At 40.4% G+C, this 24,715-nt stretch overlaps 1 protein-coding gene across 1 annotated transcript in view; it reads left to right on the forward strand.

The window, feature by feature from the left end:
* The window catches only part of tafa5l (TAFA chemokine like family member 5, like), a gene marked incomplete at its 5' end in the record, with an annotated part of 59,570 nt that extends 37,274 nt beyond the window's left edge, over positions 1-22,296 (forward strand). The window contains 2 exons of the mRNA XM_080496191.1: positions 17,711-17,755; positions 22,236-22,296. Of these exons, the coding sequence (XP_080352317.1) occupies positions 17,711-17,734 (24 nt within the window). The 3' untranslated portion in view covers positions 17,735-17,755; positions 22,236-22,296. The remainder of the gene's footprint in view (positions 1-17,710; positions 17,756-22,235) is intronic.
* Positions 22,297-24,715: the final 2,419 nt, after the last annotated feature.

Raw genomic sequence — 24,715 nt, forward strand, 5'->3', positions numbered from 1 at the left:
TTTAAGTGAAAACGCATTGTATTTGCGTTGACATGGCAAAGTTTTGAAAATGATGTCCATTTATTTTTTTTTAAATGGCAGAAACGCTGAAAAATATGTCGTCTTCATGTTGGGCCACCAATATTGTCATTGTACACCTCCTCGCACATGTGCAGAGGAACTATTTACTACAGTCGTGGAGCATTTTCCTCAAGTTGTGTTTCATGGGCTCCGGGCAACGTTGTCGTGTACACAAACAAGCTTTAATAGTGGCTACGGAAGAATGTTTTTAGTATCTCTGGCCACTGCGTTCTGTTTTTCACTCAATTCAAAAGGTGGATCTTTGCCTTAAACCTTTGTTGCTTTTTATTGCAACTTTATCAAATATCAAAATATAAGAAGGGAATAGAAGCACTCTATTAATTCCGGAAGATAATTCTTTATAATGCTTTGGTACACACATGATAGAACATAATAAATTGAATAGAAAGTTAAAATATCAGATAAGACAAAATACATGTTTTATAACTAATATTAAATATTAATATGCACAAGGCTCAGACATGAGATTCTGGGTCAACCTGAAAGAATCCAATATCTATAAAACCAAACTTATACATGCTTATTTGTATTTTGGTTGCTGCCTCTCTCAATAAGTTGTGTCATAAAAAATTGAGCTATTAGAGATCAGCACCATCCTCCAGCTGTATTAGACAATGTTGCACCCGATTATCTAATTTCCAAAGTAACATCAACTGGAACCTGGAATAAATTGACATTATTTTAAGGAATTTAAGATACGGAATTTCAGACATCCTAGCTCTCATTTCAACCTGTTTTATATCTTTCTCATGACTCTTCCTCTTTAACAACACATGTAATCTTTCCATTTTGCGTTAATGTGTAGGTTAATGTTCCATGTCATGTTTGTGTCTTTATGAAGCCAGTGGAAACTAAATGACAGATGATAGAAAACATCTGTCACCACATCACATATTTAAGTGCAACATGCCGCATGACTTCTAGCGATTAGTGGGAGGTTTAACACCAGATTTCCCTGACTCAAGCAGAATCATGCATTTGTTCAAACAAGACAGATAAAACATTTATGTCTTGGGTGCAAAATCAGAATGTGTTGCTGGGAAAATATTAATAGCACATGACCCCACTCTGACTTTGCTGGAGATGTACTGTAAATGATTACAAAACATGTTGAATTTTTAAACTCCTCAATATGGTGTCATCTGGTCCTGTGTAGGCTCCTCGCTCAATGCAACATGCATCCAATGCCTCAGAGCTGCCAATGCTGCAGTGCTGACTGAGCACTGATTAATTCTCATTTGATTCAGCGGTGAAACAATACACAGGAAGCTCGGAGCCACCGCACTGAGCCCAGCCAGGCTCTGTGAGCGAGGCTTAACACAATCTCTCCGATTGTCTTATCTATCGGCTTTAAAAGTAACATCATTGTAAATTCATTTCAGACCTTTGATTAAAAGACACTCATAGGGAAAAAGAAAAAAGAAAGGAGCAAAAACAATAATCACTCTCCAGGCAGTACTGCCTGCCTGCTGAGTCTCCATGGAGACGAGTCTCACTGTCGCTGTGTGCTTCACACTGTACCACTCAGAAACTTCACACCACCTAACTCAGAGCTCAGCGGACATGGGGTCTTCCTTTATTCCTCCCATACCATGCAGGGGGGCTTTCGCCGGCCGCTCATCTTCAACTAACTTGTTCTAATGTGGTGTTGATGGAAAATATGTTCAGGATGACATGTCCGGGCAGCACATTTTCAGTCTTTACTTCACCACGTTTAGCGAGCTGTGGAAAGAAATGTTATTTTAGTTCTCGCATTCATTTGCAGGCTACTTGGTGGCAGTACCAGCAAGCTGTGAACACAGACAGGTTATCAGTTTTAAAATTTATGGAAATGTCTTGTTTGTGTGTTTATTGTATTTTTCCATCTGCTGTTTGGTGTTGGTTGAGTAGCAGGTACTCACTGTTGGCAAACAAAGAAACAGCAAACTGAGAGGTTAGTATAACATTTTGTGAAGCTGGAAGAAATCGCAGTTCGATCAGGCCAAGATTAACATAATTATCCCCAAGTGTGGTACAGAGCAGTGGTGTTATGAATAACTTGTTTAGTTTTGACAGTATTTGATTCCTTAACTTGACTTAATAGAAGTTACAGTGAGCTCTTTACTCGTGACTATTTCTCTCTGTGTAAACACATTTACAGGCCTCTGTCCTGTGCCTTGAGCTGACTCTTACCTTTCGCATTAACGCTTGTCTGGACAGTTGCTATTTCACTAAACTCCTGTTTATTTGTATACGCTGCTGACAAATCCCTGCGACGATTTCCATGCTTGTAGTTGATCTCAGCTGTTTTCTTGCTACTTTTTTGTTGTCGTCATGTTTGTTTCAAGAACATAAGCAGCTTCCTCCCACCGGCATATAATTCAGGTGGTAGAGCGGTCATCCACCCAATCGGAAGGGTGTAGGTTCAAATCCAATCTCTGCCTGCCGACATGCCGAAGTGTCCTTGGGCAAAACACTGAACCCCAAACTGCCTGGTGAATTCAGAGTGAGAGAGAGTGGCTGGTGGTGGTTGGAGGGGTCGATGGTGCAGATTGGCAGACTCGCTTCCGTCAGTCTTCTGCCGCTGTGGCCACATACATAGTTTACCACCATCAAGTATGGAGTGAATGAATAATGCAAAGTGACACGTCTTTGAATGTCAAGAAGAGTGCGAAAACCAAACTACTGTTGTTGTTATTATTATTATTTAATACTGCATAAATGGTTTCCTACGACCATCAGTTTGAGGTAGCTCATGTTATTATCAAACTACAAATGTTGGGAAGAAACATATCCTGGACTCAAAACTTAGTTTGTTAGACCGTGGTACATTTAGGGTTGAAAATACCAGCAAATTCCAAGAAAAACTCAAATAGATATAAAAGTTGTTATTATATTTTTTAACTTGGTTGAATTGTCTGACAGAGTCTTGGATTGTTCTGTAACCTTTTATATTGGTTTCCCATCAATAATAATCTGCCTCCTCAGGCTACTTTGTTGTCAGGTACAAAAAGCCAAATGTCAGCTTTTGACTTTATGTGCTGATTATTTTCTCTTCCTTTCTTGATTGCCTGGTCTTTGTCAAGAAGTCAAACAGTTGTTTGCTTTCAACAAGATGATTTTTTTTTCCACTTGGAGTCTGTAATCACCATAAGACATCGAGCGATGAAGACTTGATGACAAAATACACCACCACTCAATTTGAAACCAAATACAAAAAAATCTGTAGTAACAATGACTTTAATCATCATGAAAGAGAGCGTCTTGAAGAAAATGAATCATTAAGTCAATTGTTGGATTTGATAACAGTTCTGACTTTGTTCCTGCTTAGCAGTCGTGTTACATACACCATTGCTTGGCTTTCTGTGAATGAATTTGATTCTTGAGTATCCTCACAGATGCAGTGCAAATATAAGTGGCTATTCCAAGTGACTCTCAACTATAAAACGACCAAGGACTGGGAGTCATGACGCTCTGGAGGCAAACATTGTTGATATTGTCCATCTATTCATGCGTGGGCAGGAAAACTGTTTAGTGGCCGAGCTGCGCATGTGCAGTAGAAGCATTTTCACAAGGTGGCCTTCTCAGTGGCTCAAAGCACCTTTTTCATGTAACCAGACGTCAGAAATGCAACAAATGTTTTGTGTTGTCACTTGAATATGTTCAAGGCCAAATAAATTGTTTGATTTCAAGTTCAAAGGAAGTTTTCACTTGTAAATTGTTATCATTCATGTCCCCAGGGTCTAAGCCTGGAATCAAACTGGGGTTAAACTCACCATGATCCCAGCGTGCTCGCCACTACATGACTATGTCATCCAGATCAGAGTATATGAATCTATTGTACAAACAAGTTGGTCGACTTGTCAGCCCAAATCAATCCCAAGATAATGTTGACAATTGATAATGTTGCACAATTTGTTTGCTCATTAAAAAAACAAACAGTGGGCTCACTCTATGTAGTTTGAAAACATTTTATCAACAGAAAAGAGTCTTTCCACATGTATCAGCTTGACATGATTTAAGCTTCAAACGGCCTTTTTCATTGTTCGAAGCTCCCTTCATGTCAATATAGTGATGAATAGGAGCAGATACACTCTGATCCCTTCCTCAGGTACTAAGCCATCAAAAAATAAAGACGGGATGAATAAAGGAACAAAAAAAAACACGGGGGATGTAAGTTGTCGTGACAGGCCAAGTGAAACAGCACAATACAACATGGCGATGTCAGCAAGCGATGACAAGATGGACAGAACAGGAGACACCGTGATCCCCTTCGCCAGGTACACAATGCCGAAGGTCAACCTACGGCTGGCTCTGTTGATTTTCACTTCCCCTTATCTCTTTTCCTTGATGTCTCTTCATCTCCCCTCCGCCCTCGCTCGTCCAGCAGCCCTGGGCAGCTGTGGCAGATTTCACGCACGCATTCCCACTGTGCTGTAATGCACCCTGACAGCACATTTAGGTTAGCATTTAGCGATTGGAGGGATATTCACAAAACAAAACAAAAAGATGCAGTTTCCGCATCTATGTGCATATCCTTAATTAGCTGTTACTGAGCTGATTTTTATTGCCCTCTCAAGTTAAAGCATGATTCTTGTTTCCGATGGAGAGAGACAGAGGATTTGGCCGTAAAAAAAAAAAAGAGGAGGTATCCAGAGGTATTTGTTGTAAGACCTGAAATGGGAGGAAAGCACATTCTGGAAGATAAGTGAAAATGAGAAATCTATAAAGAGGATTGATCAGGCTGAAGCACGGGGAGAGGATGGTGTGAAAAAGGAAGGAGGAGCAGGGTGGAAACCACCAGCCCAACTCCGAAGGCAGTACAGACACTGACGTGTGGTTGAGAGAGGATCGGCTCGTTACATACCGGTTTTTGACAGGTTGTTTTGTTTTTGTTTTTTCCCCCAAAAAACGTTAAAAATGTGACTTGCATTGGCAGAAAATGCATACATTTCTGCATCTAATAACATATAATCTAATAATCTAATAATAACATCAGTTAAATACTTCAGTATTTAACTGATGTTTGAAATACTTCAGTTTGAAAGCATTTTGTCATTCACATTTTGTCATTTGTCTGTCCCATTGGTGTGTGAATGTGAGCGTGAATGGGTGAATGAGCTGATATGTAACGCGCTTTGGGACTACCTCAGTGTGGTTAGAAGGCGCTATATAAATCTAGACCATTTTACAGCAGTGTTATTATTGTAATCAAACAAATCAAATCAAACTGTATTTATCTAGAACTTTTAGTACAATAAAATGCAGCTCATAGGGCTTTGTCATTGTGCAAACATATCAAAGATAATCAAGCTATTAAATAAAAATGTGAATATTCTACAGCACGTAAAAAGAGGACATTATTATTAGCATATTTAATGTAATATTGTCATAACTCACTTTGTTTGATACAGTTAGATATGTAGTTATAAAGTGATGTTTCCTTAACACCACTTTCAATCAAAATTTAACTCATAAATAATTTTGTCGACCAGGAGAAAACCCACAACGACACGAGGAAATGGGAATAAAAACGCCTGGGGGTTTTATCACTCTGAATCAAGAAATCAAGAGCGCACACCACGATACGATGCCCAGACCGGAACATAAATATGTATACTAAAACTGTAGTGTAATCTCAGACCAGACAGGACTTTTAACTGGCACGAAAAGAAGGTCCTAGATGACTGCAGATTTCTCTTCATTATTTCAATCCTTCAGGTTCGTACAGGGGTCTTATGTTCCATGTATTAAGTATGTGAGTGCTCCTGGGCATAAGCACAAGTATCGACCGAGCAGCTCCTGGTGTGCGGCTTTGACTACTCTTTCATGGTAGTTGATGGTTTGGACTTCCTGTACTTGTCCCACAAATACATTTTATGTGGATGCTTCTGTAACTGACAAAGTTTTTATGAAGGTCGTTAGTTGGCCTCGAATTCATGAGACTCCAGCCGACATCGCTCTCACGATCATGGAGACACGCAAACCATTCATTTGCGGGGAAATTTTAGTCTTCACTTTTATGGCCCTACTTTGTCAGACTCCTCAATACATCTATGAGGTCAGTGGGTCTTAAGCCCACGTACTCGGTTGAAAACTCACGAGGATTGCACGTTTCAGGCACCAAGTCTGTTTGAATTCTCTCCATCGACTCTTAAGTTTGAACTTGAAGACTATTTTATACACATAAGCTTTTCATTGGATTGGTGTTTTATGTTGTTTTATTGTGTGATTTGTATTTGCGAGAAGTGCAATGTGAATAAAAAATGTACTTATTACAGCGTCGATGGGTAAACAATGTTAAAGGAGCCTGAGTTTGGATAAGTTAGGATTTCAAGTAAAAGTGGAACTCTTCAGTTACATTATGATGGCGTCCGGAGCCACTGAAGATGCAACCTTTTGAAAATGTTCCCCAAGGTGCAACTTTTTTAAATGGTCCCACTCCTCCATATAAATAGGGGAAAAACGCAGCGTTTCTGAAATGCTGCTATTGCGGATGTGCACCACTGCGATAGTAAACAGTTCTGTGAAGAAGGATTCATTCATAACAATGAATGCAGCACGTGCTGTTCACTCTTGAATTTAACAGAGCTTTTCTCATGAAGTGTGCATTTTCTACATCATCATCTGGATAATATGTGGAGATACATTTTTATTTCGTACAAATAATCAACCAGTTGACCAAAACAACAAAGAAAGTTTACCTTTTGAACTTGTTTTCAAAACGTTGCTGTGTAAACATGAAACCTTTCTGAAACGAAAACGCACAAATAATGCATATTCACTATTGATGTTGTCTTGTAAACAGAGTCTTTAACTCTGTGAGAAGCAGAAACCAGCTTTACTATCAGGTTAATACACAAACTAACCTAACAAACTAACATGGCAGCCTGTACTTTAATAGAAATACTAATTGGTTTAAAAATGGTTTTGTTGTCCATCTACCCAGACTAGTTGTTGGTAGTTGTGACGTATTAACATTACACCAATGTCTTGTGATATACGCCACTAGAGGATACCATGTGTCCCACTCATGGGATCTGTCAAATTTAACTTGCATGAATATACATAACTAGAAACTGTATTTAATTCATGGTTTGAACCCATTTACACATTTCTTTCCCTCCACACACTGGTTGTTGTTGTTATAACAGCATTCTTGAAAAAAAAAACAACCTTAAAAAAGACAAACTTCCAGAAAATCAAACATTCACGTTCTCATTTTTAGATGAAATCCAATAAGACCAAACTTATCTGATGCTTTTTTTTTTGTCTGCAACCTCACAATCTTGTTATAGAGTTTAATTAATATAAAGGTACTGTTGAAGTGGCTGCCATCATGTCCTATGTTTCTTCAGGACATTACTGCTCTGAAGACTTTTCATGTAATGTGAGTGCAGTGAAAACATACATAATCCCGCCATGTAATATTAATATTGAGTCACTGAAGATCACTGAGGCTGTCCTGTGAATATAACACACGTATTGCAGTTTCTACTAATGCAGCCTTTTAAACACAACTTTTAGACACTGAAATCTCATCTAATTGAGATTATTACATATACTGCTCCAACACAAGCTAATTTAAGTACTTTTTCTGTCATCATTGTCCCACAGTCTTTAACAACAGCATAGAAAATCTTTCCACTTTATTATCTGTACAACAGATACAACTATAGTGGGAATTTATTATCCATTCATTAGTTCTTTATCTCCTGATTATGCAGGATTAAGACGGGGACCTAAAGTAAAAGCGTCATGAGCGGAATAAAACCTTTAAGAGAACTTAAGCTTCTTATTTGAGAGAAACTGTGTCAGTCAGTTCCCGGTTGAGCCTCTGCTTGTTGTAATACTAACCATTTTGAGGAAGCATTTTAATGAGGCAAATAAATTGCACGAATGAAAGCCGAACTTGACAAGTGTATGAAGTGTAACTACATGACAGACACACATATCTGACACGTTTCCCTCCACCTGCGACTCTTTTTTATATCCTCGTCCTCGCCGGCCAGCCTGCTCCGTGTGCAGCTCACGGTGGCACTGCCAGGTCGCACACTTCAGCCTAACCTGCTAATGGAGTTTGCATATGCAGCCCGCTCTCCACTGCCAGCTAGCCATTAATATGAATCACTCTCTGGAGCCCCCTCTCCACCACCACCACTCACCTCCAAACAAGCTGGCAATTTGTCTTCACTAGTGAGCCGCTGAAAGGTCTACATATGATATTCTCCGAGGTGGAAAGCTCAATTCAGGAGGGCCGGGGTGGGGTGCTATGAGGTTGGTTTCATATGCTCGACGAGGGTGGAGGGGTGTGGATGGGACTCGCTGGGTTACACAAGAGCACAGTTGCGTGCGTGTGAATTGATGGAAATGGTCACTGAGTGGAAAATTGACAAGACAGACAAGCAGAGTTTTGGACAGTGAAATAATTTCTCTCCTTTCAGGCAAAGCAAGAAGGCGGTGTGATTGCATCACTTGTGCTGTGTCGAGTGAGAGCTTTGTCGAGAGCACTATAGCACTCTTGTATCAGCTTTTGCTAATGCTTTGCCTCTGCACAATGATGGCTTAAATTTGAACTACGAATGTGTCTGTTGATGCTTCTTCGGTGTGGAGCAAGATGGGGTTATTTTTGTAAATATTATCTCACTTCACATGCTACCGGGAGCGTAAATTATGAAATGTGAGCACTTGAAATTCAAATTTGATCAGATTCAAAGTGAGGCTTTATATGCATTACATCCCACAGACAATATTCAACAGTAGCTGGGAAGGAAATTCTTCCAACACCTACACAACAAATGCCACTGCTTGGCTAGCGCTTGGCCCGGAGGGAAATAGAACAGTTGTAGCTTCTTTTTCTTCACAAACGAAGGAGAGTTGCAAAATGAACAACACACACACACACACACACACACACACACACACACACACACACACACACACACACACACACACACACACACACACACACACACACACACACACACACACGGCACGACCCAGTAGGTCAGGGAGGCTTGCATCATGTTTTTTTAGTATTTTCTTTTTTCTTTCTGCTCTGGTGGCCCTCCTCCAGCTATGTGCTCTTTGTTCCAGCGTCAGCCGGGGCAAAAAGCTAGTGGGACGTGTGTAGTCCTGCCAGTGCTGCTGTAAACATGAAGACATCATAGCCAGTCAGCACTGTAGGCTTTTTGAGAGGATGCCACATGACGCAAAAGTCTTGATTTGTGAGGGAATGAATGACCGAAAGGTAACTCTTCGTGAGAAAGAGCAGAAAGAAAGGCAGGTGTTTGGTCGATCTGGATTTTATGTGGCTATCCAGCGATGAGGGAGTTAATAAATCGTCACGTCTTATGAAAGAGGTGAGAAAATGAGATGGACAGATGAGGCAGTTCCACTGTGCAGTTATGTAACGCTCGCAAGCACCTCGGACATAAAGGCCTCGGTGTCCATGACAAAAGACCTGGCAGCCAAGTCATGTGTCGCCATGGCCACTGTTGTGCTGGCAGCCCATCTGACTGGAGACAGACTTCTGAGGCGCTCGCTCCTCAAAGGCCGCTCAACACACTCGCGAGTCCTGTCAGCGGCGCAACTGTTGCTCCGAGGCTCCTCCGAAATGAATGTTTGATTAGCCGGTGAGGCCGGAGAATTGCGATCTGACAGATCTCTGTATCATTGCTGTTAAAGGACAGGGAAAGATATTGTGTCCAAGTAATAAAAAATAAAAAAAAGTAAACAGATAGTGCTGCAGTTTGAAGACGATCTACAGCAAATACCATTCGACTATTTTCTTTTTATTCGATTGTCTCCGCACTGGTGGGGCATCTGAGGCTGAACGAGGCACAGGTGGAATTATCTCAGCCCCACAGGCAATATAATACACATGATAAATCTAACGATAAAGACCAAAAATAATAAATTTATCTCGGTATAATTGAAGCCAGAGTCTAACAGGTTTAATTCCTCTGTGCCGTGGAGCTCAATTGTTGTCCAAAGCCTATTAAAAACACATCAGTGAGCCACACTGTTGCTCTGGGTGACATATCTTTTCATTACCATGAACACAGATGCAGTTTCCTTTTGAGTCAACCTCACATGCACCATTTTGCAAACATCATAAATACTCCCCAGAATACACTGAAACTGTTTACTCCTGGTTGAGTTGCTGAAAATGGCAATGGCCAGCTTTTTAACAAGTTTCTGCAAGTTTTTGGTGTGATTTCTTTATCACAAATAAAGAGCCTTTATTAAAATGTGCGAAGTTCATCGACAAGAAAATTAAAAAGGGTTACAGGATCTGTTTCTTGTTTCTTGTTGTCTTTTTAACCGGATTTGTGATTGTCGTGTGATTATCAGATCATTTGGCAATTTAATTAAATTCACATTAGTTCCTGTGGCGTTGCATTAATATTAATATTAATATCAGTTTGTCAGTTTGTGGTTTCATGTTGGTTTTAAAAGGGTGTCTATTATCCACAGGAAATACTGAAATGAACTGCATGTACATGTACCTCAAAACTGCAGTGAGGTACAGCTCCTAATTCATAAACTGAGATTTAATGATTAGTTGAAATCACTCCCTCTTGAAATACCTTTAAAATTAAAATAAGATGCTTTAATTGGGGCTCTTTAAACTCAAACGTGGTCTTCTCTTCTACACTTTACAGTTGTCAACGTTATTCACCTCCTTTGATTAAATGAAAGTACAAAGATTTGTGTTGAAGAAAGTCTTGTTACAGGTGATTTTACATAATGGAATAATTTTCTCCTCTCTGAATGGAATCAAACCTATAACATCGTCAAATGATTGAGAGTGTTGCAGAGCTTGTATCGTCAGTGAATGAGTATGATGACTATTCTCTCCTTTATACCTATTTTTCATAAGCAAACTGTACATCTGTGAAAAAAGCTTTTATTTCAAAGACAAGCAGCTGTATTTATGTCTTATCACATTATTTGCTGCAGTAAGTTATTACTTTTAAAATGCTAGTTCAATCATTATTGGAAAAAAATATTCTTATTTCAGTCTTATTACACTATTGGCAGGTAATTTGGGGTTATATTCCATCGAAAAAGGTCAAAATTACATTATTGGCAGGTATTATGTTATTGGCCATTATTACATTCTTGATTGTTACAAGGAGTGTTTAATCTATATTTTTATTATTATGATGTTCCTTACAACAGCCTAATTAAATGAACTGATAATGATCCAGCTTGTAGCACCGTTTGAGGTCAAAAATTATATTTCTTGAAGAAAAAAACTGGTTGGGTTAAAAAAAACAAAAAAAAAACAGTTACCGGTAACCTTTTTTTGTTTAAAAAAAAATACTATGATTTAAATTTCAAAAAGTACAATTTGATCAACCTTGAATATGTCACTTTCTGCAGCTTCAGAATGGATGACGTTATAACTAATACCTAAACTTAAAAAAAAACAGTCATTTGTGTTCATTGTGAACACACTGATGCATCTCTGCAGTGTTTTTCTAAATAGAATAGAATAGAATAGAATAGAATAGAAATCTTTTTTTCATCCCAGAGGAGAATTCTTGAATGGTCGTTGAAACCTGCAGAATGCAGCTTCTGCTACTGGCCCACGTAAGCAGCCCGCCTTCTATCTGTAAATTTGATTCCATTTTTACAGACACCTTTTCTCTTTTGATTCTGCCAAATCTTTATCTAAACAGCTCATCATATTGAGAATAAAGGCTCTTTTTCAAGAGGTCCTTGGCTGCTCTTCTGGCTTTCAGCCTTCTGAACAGTTTTCATTAGCGAGTATGTGACATTGCACTTATCTTTTATAGGATTTGAGGACTTTTAGAGATTATGTAAATTTTTGTTCTTTTACATGTCATGTGTTTGCTTTGGTTTTTTTTTGCCTTTTGAGTTTCTTGCCGACAGGATTTCACTCTTGAGCCTGATGCGGTATTCAGGTAAAGGTGGTTGATTATGATTAAATCCCTCTCATTGAGTGCTGCAGCTCTGCAGCCAGCAGCATCAATTTAGCCTAAATAACATGCATAATGAGAAAAGTAAAGTAGGTTGTTTCTTGAATAGTAACTTCTTGCGCCCAAAGATGGACACATACAGTACAAATGTGCCCTGCGTAAGAGGATGTGTTATAAGTGGTTCTGTTTCTAGTCCAGCAGGAAAGAATTAGCAAGGAAATCAGTGCTTGGAGGTCATTAGAGAAATGTTTACACCTTCGGATTGCGATGAAAACCAGGCCAGAACATTTTCAAACATCAGATATGCACGCTATGCACCGTGTCCTTCAATGCTCTGCTGGCTTTCAGTCTCATTTGCAGTTCAAATGATTAAATTCTGTGCACCAGCAAAGTAAATTCAGACAATCATGCACAACTAATGATATCTGTTTTAGTAGCGTTGGGTGGCAGGATGCCTACTTTTACTTTTATTCACGTGTTTGTTTGTTTTTTCTGCTAATCTGTAAATTAACAGAGCCTATTATTTTTGAATGCACCACTGCCCTTTTCTCTTGATTCCTACGTCAGACAAAAGAGCGCGGGTCCAGCTTGTGCATTTTACTGGTGCACCTCCAGGCTTTCATACACAGTCCTGTTTGTGAAGTGACTGTGCTCCTGTCACGTTGTATCTGACAGCCTCTCCCTGGATCCTCGGGGGCGACGTTACTGTAGCCGCGGCTGCTTTGCTTTGGAAAGTGGGCTTTATAAAATGACTGATGTCCCTCCGACCCGGCGCAGCCCCTCGCCACAGCCACAGCAGGCACGCGGTAGGCTACAGAGAGGTTACGCTTCATAAGCAAATACACTCTTTTGTTTCAGTCTCATTTACAGGTCTTCTATTTATCAAGCGCGAGAGAAAAATGTGCTTCCTTGGCTTCTCCTCATCTGTTTGTCGGCTGCCACGGCGCCATCATCAGTCTTGAGAAGATAGCGTGTGGAGCGATGCGGAAAATATATTGAAATAGGTTAGATTGATAGAGATGTTCAGAAAGGAGAGAAATGGTTGATACATACAGTACAGTATACATGCTGGACATACCATTTCCCTTGGGGTTTTTTTTTCATGCGTTATCTTAGGTGTTGTGTTATTGGACTGCAGGAAGTGTCATGATTACATTTTCACTTTGTAATGATTCCTTTGATGTTTATTCAAACAGTGAGGAGAAAAAAACACAACAACACACAGTGTTTTTGTTTCCTCTGGTACTGCCATTATCTATTAAAAGAGATCTTTTGTCAGCTTGACTTCACGAGGCGTTGCCCCCCCCCTCCCGGAGAGAACGTGGTCCCCTCCGCTGTCACTTTCAGCACACTGTACCCCGCACCCACTATTTGAAATTCTGTCATTGCTGTGCTTTGAACTGCCATTTGTGTTTTGCGCTGCATGCTGCTTGTCTCCAGAGGATTTTTTTTCTTTTTTTTTTTTTTTTCTGGTGAGGAATCGTCAGACCCATGGGCCACAGTTCAGCACTGGGTTTTAGTAGCAAGTAACACAGAAAGCCCTTTCATACACTGGGCAACTTCAAGCATGCTCAGCAGTATCCTATTTCCAGACTCTGATGCGTTTGAGCCCTTTTTTGTTTATGTATTTTTAATAGGCTTTTTTAGAGCTGCTCCCCCACGACGCACCCAGAGAGAAGTTTAACGTTTCTGTGCGATTTAAGCTTGAAAATCTGAATGAAGCAAGGACATGCAATTATTATTAAATTATAAAATGGGTAATTTTGTTGCCGAGTCATGCTAAATCAGCTTTGAGAGAAACATATGAGTCCTTCAACATATAATCGTCTGCACCTTTCATACTTTTGTACATTTTGCTGATAATGCTTTAACAAAATTGGTGGCTTCAGATGAAAGCTCTCCTTTGACAAAGATCCTTGCCACTAAGTTTGAACCCAGCCACCCTGTGAGACAATCAGTGCTTTATAGTTCAGTGCTCAAGGCCTTGGACCTCATTTCATTTGTAGTACCACAACACAAAGAATATGAGCATCAGGTTTGCTTTCATGTGACATTTGCTAAAAGGAAACAGCTCTGCGGGTCTGATTTACTCAGATCCTGCATAAAGGTTGCTAAATTGCAAATGCACATATATTGCACATATATTCCACTTTTTTGTGGTTGATCAAATCAGAATAAAACCGAGTTACATCGAGCACAAACTGGAATATTCAAATGAGAGTTTGAATATCAAAGTACCAGCAGAAAGCCGCCACCTCTGAGTCTGGTTTCTGCAAAGGTTTCTTCTTGTTAAGAGGGAGTTTTTCCTTTCCACAGTCGCAAAAAAATCTGCTTGCTCATGTGGACTCATTGGGTTGAATTGAATTGAATTTGGTTCGTTTACATGTGAGCAATCTCTTGGAAATCACCTGGTTTTCCACAAGCAAAACATGTAAGACCAACGAGTTTTATGTGTTAAGTTATAGCATATTGAATCAAGGGAGCACGGTTCAGTGCATCGTGAGACAGATTCGATTTTCCCAACTGATGATGTGTTGTTGCAATAGTAATTCTGTAGATTACTATTCAGCTAGATCAAGCAGATTACTCGCCTTGTTTTGATGATGCTCAGAGGCCCTAAAGCACAGACATTCTGATAAAATGACCAAAACCAATAAAGTCCCCAGCTCAGCAAAAGCTCTGCTTCTGAAAAGCTGCTCCTGGGAACGGCAGACACACAATGGAGAAAAAAATCCGATCACACCTGGTGTCAATTTGAGACAAGAGAAAGAGCACTGTTATTTTGAAGCACAAAGTAGAAAGATACTAACATTATCTATTAGGGACACACCAAATCCACTTTTTTAAAGGATGAGTACAAATACAAATACTGAGCTTTAGTTACTTGCATGTGCCAATTACCAATACCAGTACTTATTAAATCCCATTAGGCCTAATTTATACTCCATATGCAAATTATACACAAAGACAATGGGTTGCCACGACCCACCTCAGCATGTCAGTGTTAAAGGTACGAGTATGATGTGTAGTATCGGACTTGATACCGACACTGGTATTGGTGCATCCGTCTCATATATGCAATTGTATTATTGTGTGTAGTGCTACATTACATGTATCAGATTAGCAGATTTTTAATGTTAGAAAATTTTATTGGTGTTGTTTATTGTTCTGCTGTTCTTTTGTATGAGTCAGAGGTCAGTAAATTCAAGCTTTCAACATAACAAAACTTTTTTTTCCTGCTGGATTTGCTCCTGTAATATACCTCCCAGCATTGCAATACTTTGTAAAATGAAGGATTTCAAATCTGGGCAGGGGATTTAATATTTTCTTTTCTGCCTTCCCAGAAATAAACACACATACACAGCAAACACAACCAGGTGCTTTGTCACTAATCTGGTTTTGTTCCTCCGAGAAAGCTCGAGGCCCGATGCTCCGATGCTTTTGTACATCAGGCTCATAGTCTGAGCACGAAGCATCCACTTCGGGCTCTGGGTAAGCCACGGCTGTGCTTGTTAGCCTAATAACAGCGGCTGTAGTGGCCAGTAATGACTGGGACCCCTATCAGGACCCAGCAGATATATAAAAGACAAAACAACAAAGTCATCTGCAGGAGTCCACTGGGGAAAGATTTTTAGTTACTGCAGTGATGGCTCCTCGCCTGTCTCCATAATGGTAGGGTGGGCTGCTGCTGGCAATTTTGCGGCTTGAAGTGGCACCAAATATGCAGTCTCTGCTTCGTCTCCCCCTGAGCACTGCACAAACAAGCTGCCTGCTCTACCTGCAGCGGCTTCTCCTCTCGGCTCCCAAGATTTCTGGCTGCTGTGACGCTACCTTGGCTCGGTGTTTTCATTTGTGCGATGCGACACGTACTGTACGTTAAAAATACTTTGATGTTGAAATATGCCGCATTGATGATAAGGAAGGAGCTCTAATTGAATCTGCTAATATTTTTCGCCAATCTTTGCTGGCTTTTTCTCAAAGATCCATGCTGTGCACCTCGTTTGAACTGCGAAACTTTATCATTTATGCACAGTGCTCAGTGTTTACAAGTGCTGATGAAACGAGGGCACCCCGAGCTCAGAGACGAGGTCCAAATGTTTCAATTTCTCTGCAACATAAGCAATTAGCAAAGCGCTTGTTAGTGTGCTTTCGCCCTCCCTCTCCCCCACTCTCTCTTTTTCTTATCATTGAATCTTTCTCATCCCGCGTGCCAGCGGGAGATGAATATGTCTTCGACGTCCTTGGATTCTTGTCTTGTAAACACCATAGGCGGTGAGCACTGTTTACCGGTGTGCATGGCAGGCAAACAGCCGGCTCCCTCTCTCGCACTCTCCATCCCGTGGGGCCAAACTCACCTTGTTACCCTTTTAATTAGTAGGAGCAGTTAATAGTGCTGCCCGCTTCTGCCGCCTCAGCACTCTGCTCCAACTTCAAGAATCACCCCAATCGATAACGTAGACTCGGGAGTGAGAGACGAGGGAGGGGGAAGCGGCCTGCTGTGGGCACAGCTCAGGTGTGGCTGTGGTGATTTTGGGAGTGAAACACCAAACTATGTTTTTTTTGAGAAACCTGTGGGGCAGATGTAACAATAGCCACCCCCCCCCCCCCTGTTTTCCCTCTCCTTGTACAATGTGAAAGGATAACAAGGTCTCTGGGTTCCTCATGCACATTCCTCTCACTCAGTTTCTCCTCGCCCACATTTCCTCTTCCCCCAAAAATGAATGTAATCAAAAAGCTAAGGGTTTGCTCGGCAGATTCTATTGTGCCCTTATAAGCTTTTATCCCTTCCAACCGTTCGCCCACCGCACTCATTTCTTTTCTTGTTTTGATTTAAAGATGCAGTGGAAGTACTTAGCATTTAGATGACATGCTGCTGGAGAGGTGTGATGGATCAGCGCCTCTTCAGACGACTGAATTTCTTCGACAGCGCCAGGGCCGCTCGGCCGCGCAAACGGACAAAGCGACAGATCGCAGAACGACATGCCGAGCGGGCAGCGGAATACCAAGTCTGCCTCGCCGCCGCCGCCACCACGGCCGCTGCAGAGAGCGCCTGGCACAGCCGAGAGGAGAGCAGGGGCTGCTGGGAATGCCAATGCGCTGCCCAGACAGCCGTCTCGCCTTGGCTCTTGTGATTGGCTAAACAGACCATTAGCTCTCTGATTATGATTAGCCGAGTCATTATCTACACAAAAGTGGCTCATTCACTGATATTAAGAAGTAAAGAAGGCTGTTTGCTTCTTCTGGTCAGGAGGAAAAGCAGCGTGTTGATGCATCTTTCTCAAGATGTATATGGGAGGCGAGAAGTTGTGCTCACAAAGAAACAAAATGGAACACCTTTTATCACTCCGCCTTATTGCAAAAAGAAAAAAAAAATCTGTGTGATGTCACTGATGGAAAAAAGAAAGGGTTCTCTCTCTCATTAATGCAGATGAAGACGCGGCCATTACTCGCTCGTACTTTCTGGTTGAGGGGAGAAGCAGCGCCCTCAGAGGTCATAAAAATGGGTAGAGAACAAAATAACCTTCAGCTTCTTTCAGCTCGTCTTAGACATAATTGGGAGAAGTGCCATCTGTGCTTCTGAATGGACATATGCTCCTCTGCGTCCAAGGCCGACAAGCAGAGAGAAAGTTGAGGGATATGTTGGTGAAAGCCGGCCCTCTGTTCCTGCCACGCTGACCTTCTACTCTTCTCTTTTGCAGCCTTTGCCCAAGGAGCCATCGTAGAACGCAGAGGAAAAACAGCAAGTATGACTCTTTTTAATGATGTGTTTTGTGCTCATTTGCATGCCGAGTGCATAACCCCGCTTCAGCTTCACTTCCATGTACAAGCAATCAAAGCCATGCTGATTGCTGGATCTGGTCGAAAGCAGGAATAAAAGCTGTCAAAGGAAACTAAACAACCACCAAAGCTCCACATTTTCAGTTGTGTAAAGATTCAATGGAGCTCAGACCTGCAATGAATGAGCCCTTAGTGTATATTCATCATGTATTGTCCAGCTCCATATTCAATGCAGAGGTTACACAAAGGTCATCCAGACTGTGAGAGAGCACAATGTGTACCACCGTCTCTCGTTATGTAGTCACTTTGATGTATTAATGCAGAAGAGGGTGGGATCAGGTGGGCTATTGACACGTTTCAAGTGAAAACGCAAAACTTTGGTTGCATTTTGAGGGTTTTTGTATTTACATACATGGTCTGAGCCACTGAAAATGCAATTTCTGAAATCAGCTCCCAAGGGGGAACTTTATGAAAATGTTCTTGCTTCATCTCCGTTACAAAAGCAAACAACAGCACCCACTAGTGGCACAACATGCTAACGACATAATTTTCAGCATTTCTGTCATTTCCATTTAAATAGACATTGTTTTCAAAACCTTGCCATGTAAATATTTCTGAAACAAAAATGCAATTCATGAATCATGCGATTCATTTTCAGATACACACATGAAGAATGTTCCTCACTGAAGTGACAACTCCAAAATACAGATTTAATTCAAAAGTATTCCTTAACAACGAATTGAGGTTCCCCTCTTGAAATTCCTCAAGTCTACTGCAGGTTAGCCCCTTTCTGCAGGCAGCTTAACTTCACTTGTGTAAACATTTTTCTCTTCTCTAGAACACAAGGAAATGTAGTGAAGATTAAACCAAATTCCTCTCCCGAGAACATTGACTGAATATCGGTGAAGCTTTTATATTCTGCGAAACCACAGGCTTTGGAATCTGCATGCTTTATGTCTCCTAGCCAATATTCTAAGATTGATTTTCCCTCTTCCACTGAGAAAACAAAATGAATCACGCACAATTACCAAGGACAGGGAGAAAAGGGGAATTGGGGGCGTCATAAATATTTATTTGCCAGCCCTGGGAATTTGTGCAATTCTATGTGGATTTGCCAACTCATATTTAAGTGTCTGAATGATTTATATAGGCAGTCCTGGGGTGTCACATTTGTCCACTGTCACCCTGAATCATTTATGTATTACCATTCATGGATTTATCCATATAGCATATTCACGGCAGAATTATGTTATCATTCAAATGGTTTTCCTGATCATATGATTGTCTAAATTAAGTCATTTACTGAAGATTTATCCCTGCACTCTATTATTAAATGGTTTAGGAAATAAAGCATGTACAAACACAGACCCATCTCCTCATAGAATTCTTCTTCACATTAGTGTAAACTGGCTTCAAACATGAATGTGTTCAGTCACATGCGTCCATTCAATATTTGGCAACAATCCGAAATTTCAGTGAATGCAAAAGTTTCGCTTTTATTGCGGCCAAAAATAGTGGTGAATCTTAAAAAGGTAATTATAACATGGAAAAACAGTCTTTATCTCATGTTACAGGCTTCAAAAGAGATTAAATTGGGAATCTTTTCTGCCAGATTCAGTGACCATTTTCAGTGTAGTAAGCTCTCTTGTAATGTGTATTTCTATGTTATTTCATCATTTATTCGATTAGAAAACAATACAAATGGTGAAATCTGGACTAAAGCCGGAGCCTTCGCCTGCTTCGTGATGTCGGACAGTGCACAAGCATTGAATGACAAGAGATTAATTTGAGTCTCTTAATTCTTAATTGGCTCACATCCTGTTAGGAAAGTGTTTTTCTGGAGCTGGCATGGATGGAAGCTGCAGGGGGTGGAAGCACTTCTCTGATTAATACTGGGCTTGCTTTTTTGTCTATTAACCACCTTGAGAGATGCTTTCCATGATTTTCAACAGCATGATTGGTACTTTTTATGGTATGTTAAAATTATTTCAATCTATTTAAACTACTTAATCCAACCTAGGATGGTTTGGAGCAGTGGGTGACAGGGTGAATACAAAGACACAGACAATCTCAAACAAAGAATTTACAATCGTCAATCAAGCTCAAATGCTTAGACACAGGGAGTACATACAAAATCCACTCAGAACACCGCAAGCCTGGACTCAAACCAGGAATATTCTCAGTATAAAGCAAAACTGTCAACCACTACACCAAAGTACACCCACTAAAAGGTTTGAAATATGTTCATTATTAATAAAGAAAACAGCAACAAAGGAAGCAAACCTTTCTTGCATGAAACTAACAAAAGTAACAAAAAAATACAGTTTTGGTGCAGTTAACTTGCCTTGTATAACTATATTGGGACACTTTAGTTTAAAAAGCAATACTTATTTAAATATTGATGTTTAATTCATGTTTAGATGTAATAGAACATAATGGAACTATAAGGATAATAAGTGTAAACAATAATAATAATGTAAATGCAAACAATAATACAAATAAAAGTAATAGAACAATAATTCTCTGAAAATGAGTGATCATTGAAGAAATCGTTGCATAGGTCACACAAACGTTCTGGGGTGTGGCTCAATGTTTGTATGATTCTCACTGGAGATTTGCACATCGGTCAGATATGCATAACATTTTTGCATTTATTATTATTATCAAACTATTTTGAATGGTTAATACAAGTGCAGAAGCTCGGTGTGCTGTGGATATGTAACATGACAATACAATGTGCTGAGGTTCAGACGATTTCTCCATATAGACACATCTTCGCCCTTCTTTGGAGGAACTCCTTTCGCAGGGGACAGATGAGGGTTGTACAAGTTCGGAAAAATTATTAATTGCCTCTCCCTGTACTGAAGTGAGTCCTTCATCCTGGAGATGTTTGGTCCTACTAAATACAGGACATAGTTTAGATCCAGCTTCGCCACAAATTCCCCAAATCCTTCGTCCTGCACCACACTGAATGGCTGAGTGTTATAGGACAGTAATGGACACCAATTCCTCATCCAGCTGTATTGTGTTAGTTCTGTCAATTTCATCTTTATAGTTGATTAGGCAATATGTCAGGAATGGAAAAGTATGTTTCCACAGTGGATACTGTTCAGTTACTCGCTTGGGCCACATTCCCCTCATTAATTTTATGCAAAGCACAAAAATGCTTCAACATGGATAAGGTGATATTATTGTACCCAGTTCTTTTGCACAAAACATTTCACTTGGATTACAACAAAAAGCAGTGAAAAAATATAGTGCATTGCATAACAAACAACCGTATTGGGAGAAATCAGATACAAATCTTCACACTCGGTGGAAAACTCCCGCAGGCTCCATTAAAATACGCAGCAGTTTAATAAAATGCATCTGTATGTCACTCACAAACCAACAAATCACCAACACTAACCCATCAAGTGTGAGCAGATCCATTGCAGAATCCTGTATGTTCATTAATCACAGCAAAACATCAAACCACATCATGAACCAGCGAGGCTTCGAAAGTCATCAGTGACATCACTCCCCCTAAAAGACACATGCATCAATATGCGCGTCGCTAAATATTTCCAGGATTTCTCGACAAACACACACTCCAAGGCATCGGCACAGTACAACACATCAGTAGATTTAGGACAATCATAACACTATCTTCCAAAAATTAACAGCATTTCTCAAATATACTATTCAAGCAATGCTACTGCATGGCCCTGCATCTCACACAAGAAAATTGCAATTCCCTGTGAATGTTTCGAGATATTTAGAAAAGTCCTTCAATCCCATTTGTCGCAGCAAAATAAGATTGAGGCTTCAGACTCTGTATTCAGTTTCTGAAGTGGTGCTTTCTCATTCTGAAATAATCTCAGTACATTCGCCAACGAAAGTCTGGTGAAGGTTATGATTTTGTCCACATGTATTTATTTATTTATTGGTTTCTGTGTATGTATGTTACCAACCTTTTGCAAAAACGAATGACCCCAAATTTTCAGGGATGATTTGTCTTCATCCAAGGATGGTTCCATTAAATTTGAGAGCGACTAGGTTGAAGGCCAAGGTCTAGATCACAAAAGGGTCAAAAAGGTATTTCCGTCACAGCGTGGTCACTTTCAATCAAGTTTATCTCAAACCAATGCCAAAATGTTCTGTTTTCAATTCCCTATCTTCTGATATGCCACATGATGCAGTGACATCATTACCCTGGTTAGTGGTTAAGCGGAGACAGGGAATTTGTAAGACATGTGTACGTCTGTGTCCACCATTGACAACATGAAGCAATTCTAACAACCATGACAAACAATGGAAGGAGTGGTGTGGTGGATCAAATAATTTTGTAATCAATTGGTTTTCATGGTGACAAATGTGGCGTGGTAGAAGGTATGTGCTCTACCGAGTGCTCGTTCTAGTTGCAATATCTGTGTCTAATCCATGTCTTTTTGTTTCTTTCTTCAGGTACGTTAACATTCATATTTCAAAAGGATCCGAGGCCCGTCGCCACACCCGAACATTGTGTCCACTCCCAAACTTCACTCCAAGCCTGAACTTCAACATAACCCCCGAGCGCCTCCAGCCACAACAGTGAAAGACCCTCAGCTGACATTTTTTTTCTCGAACTTTGAGAAGTGTCAAGTGAGTGTAATGGTAAAGCATTAACATTGAACTTTCACTGCAGCCAAATCCATGAAGAAAACCCCAGTGAGGAACATTGATCACCCAAACAGGCAGTGGAATATTCATTGAAGACCTTCTCTTTTGTTCTTGTTACTTTCAGTTAGACACTGTCCATCCTGCTGAGGACAGCTCCCTGGAGATTTTTTTCTTTCTGTACCTTCGTGGCTTGCTTTAGACTTGTCTGGCATTTTTCAAAAGTCGGCCCTTTCATCTTCTCTACGCTCACCGCCATGAAGCCGTCCAAAGTTTTACCCCAGCCAAGTTTCTTTTATGACAGCATCGCTGCTAAAAGAGTCGTGACTTTACAGAGGTTGAGCAACGCCATATTGTCCAATGGATTCTCGCCTTTAACACCCTTCTCTTATTTGGCTGGGTGAAACTTTATGAGGCCATAGCCGCCAACATCTCTGCATACAAACGCTGGATGGGACGTTGGGAGGGTGGGATGGGGGTGGGGTGGGGTGGGGGTGATGGGGGTGATGGGGGTGGTGGGGGTGGTGGGGGGGGGGGGGGGGGGGGGGGGGGGGCATGAAAGTCACAGAAGACATGACAGAGACGAGTGGACTGTTTGTTCCTCGGGGAATAAAGGACCGTGATGGTGAATTGTGGACATTTCGGATGACTTAGCTTCTATGTTATGATATTTTTTATGTGGTGCCAACATAGACTTAGAGCAGTAGTTTTGTCAATGAACCTCACACATCTTATACACACACATTTAGCAGATGTTGATCCCTGGCTCATTTGTGTGTGTGTGTGTGTGTGTGTGTGTGTGTGTGTGTGTGTGTGTGTGTGTGTGTGTGTGTGTGTGTGTGTGTGTGTGTGTGTGCACATCCAGAGGTACACTGTGAAATAAGTCATATCCAATGCATTATTAATGCCCTTGTGTATTTTTGAGACACGCCCAGACCAGAGCTCACCATCTGGCTTAAAGAGACGTTGGGGTTTTACTGATGTTGGATCTCATTTGAGTCCCGGGGTTTACTCTTTTTTCTTATTTTGTCTTTTCTTTAGTACATAGAGATATTTATATTGGGGGGAGAAATAATATTGAAACTGGGGAAAGATCTACAATATGTCACATAAGTTAAATTCTGTAATGAAAACCAATCCATGTGTGATTAAATGTGTTTCAGAACTCTGGTCTAAACGGACTATATTTTGATATCAGGTGTTTGAGCCTGCTGGATGCAAGATTCTTGATATAGAGTGCAGGGATACATCTCCATACACGTTGCAATTCACTGGAGGGATTGGATGGCGCCAACCTTCATAACTGGTCATCCTTTTCATACCTTCATTATATTTTATTGCAGAGGGGAATATCCAGCCCTCTCACAATAATTACAGCTATTCAACATGCAGCCCAGACAAACCACCAGAAATAGAGGTACTTAAAGCAGAGATGTCAACTCAATTCATTCAATTACAATTACAAATTTTTAGAGCACATTGTCCATTTACAGTCTCATACCAATGCAAATCTGAAAAATCTCAGAATTTCACACACTATGAAGATTTCGTTGTGAAGAGCTGTTGTAATCCATGCACAAAAGGAAGCATTATGGGAGTCATACTGTTAGATCCTGTTTACACAATGTTTCAAATGAAATTGCATCGTTTTTGCATTTTTGTTTGAGAAAAGTTTACTAAACACAGCCGATTTCTGTTTTCACAGAAATGGCAGAAATGCTGAAACAAAAAAAAACTGTTGGGAACTGTTTTCAAAAGGTTGCCTTTTCAGTGGCTCCGAGCACCACAACGCAATGAAAGTTTTCACTAGAAATTGTCACGTGAACAAGGACTTTACTTAAGATGAATTTAATTAAAAACACAGGAAGGATTTGTTTCACTTGCACGAGACCTGATTTCAAAATGTGTTTTCATTGACGACTTTCACATTGAAACAGGATTTTAACTATATATATATATATATATATATATATATTCTCTGATTCTTCTCAAATTATTCAACCCTTCCACTGATGGTATGTGCAGTGACACTGTAATACATCACATTATAATGCATTGGCGTTCCTCTTAATGTTTCTTTTTATGACTTTGTCCTAACAAATCACATGAATCTGTATGTTGTGTATATTTCTTTTTACGAAAACAGTCATGGTCACACTGCAGCTGTGCGTCCTACAGTGTTTCACACTCATTCCTGAGAAGAAATGCTGGTTAAAGCAAATATTTGGGGGGGTCAAAGTGAAGATAATAAAGGATACATTTTTATGAGTGAATTTGTTGTAGGCGTA

Source organism: Blennius ocellaris (genome assembly GCF_963422515.1).
Source record: "Blennius ocellaris genome assembly, chromosome: 5".
NCBI lineage: Eukaryota > Metazoa > Chordata > Actinopteri > Blenniiformes > Blenniidae > Blennius > Blennius ocellaris.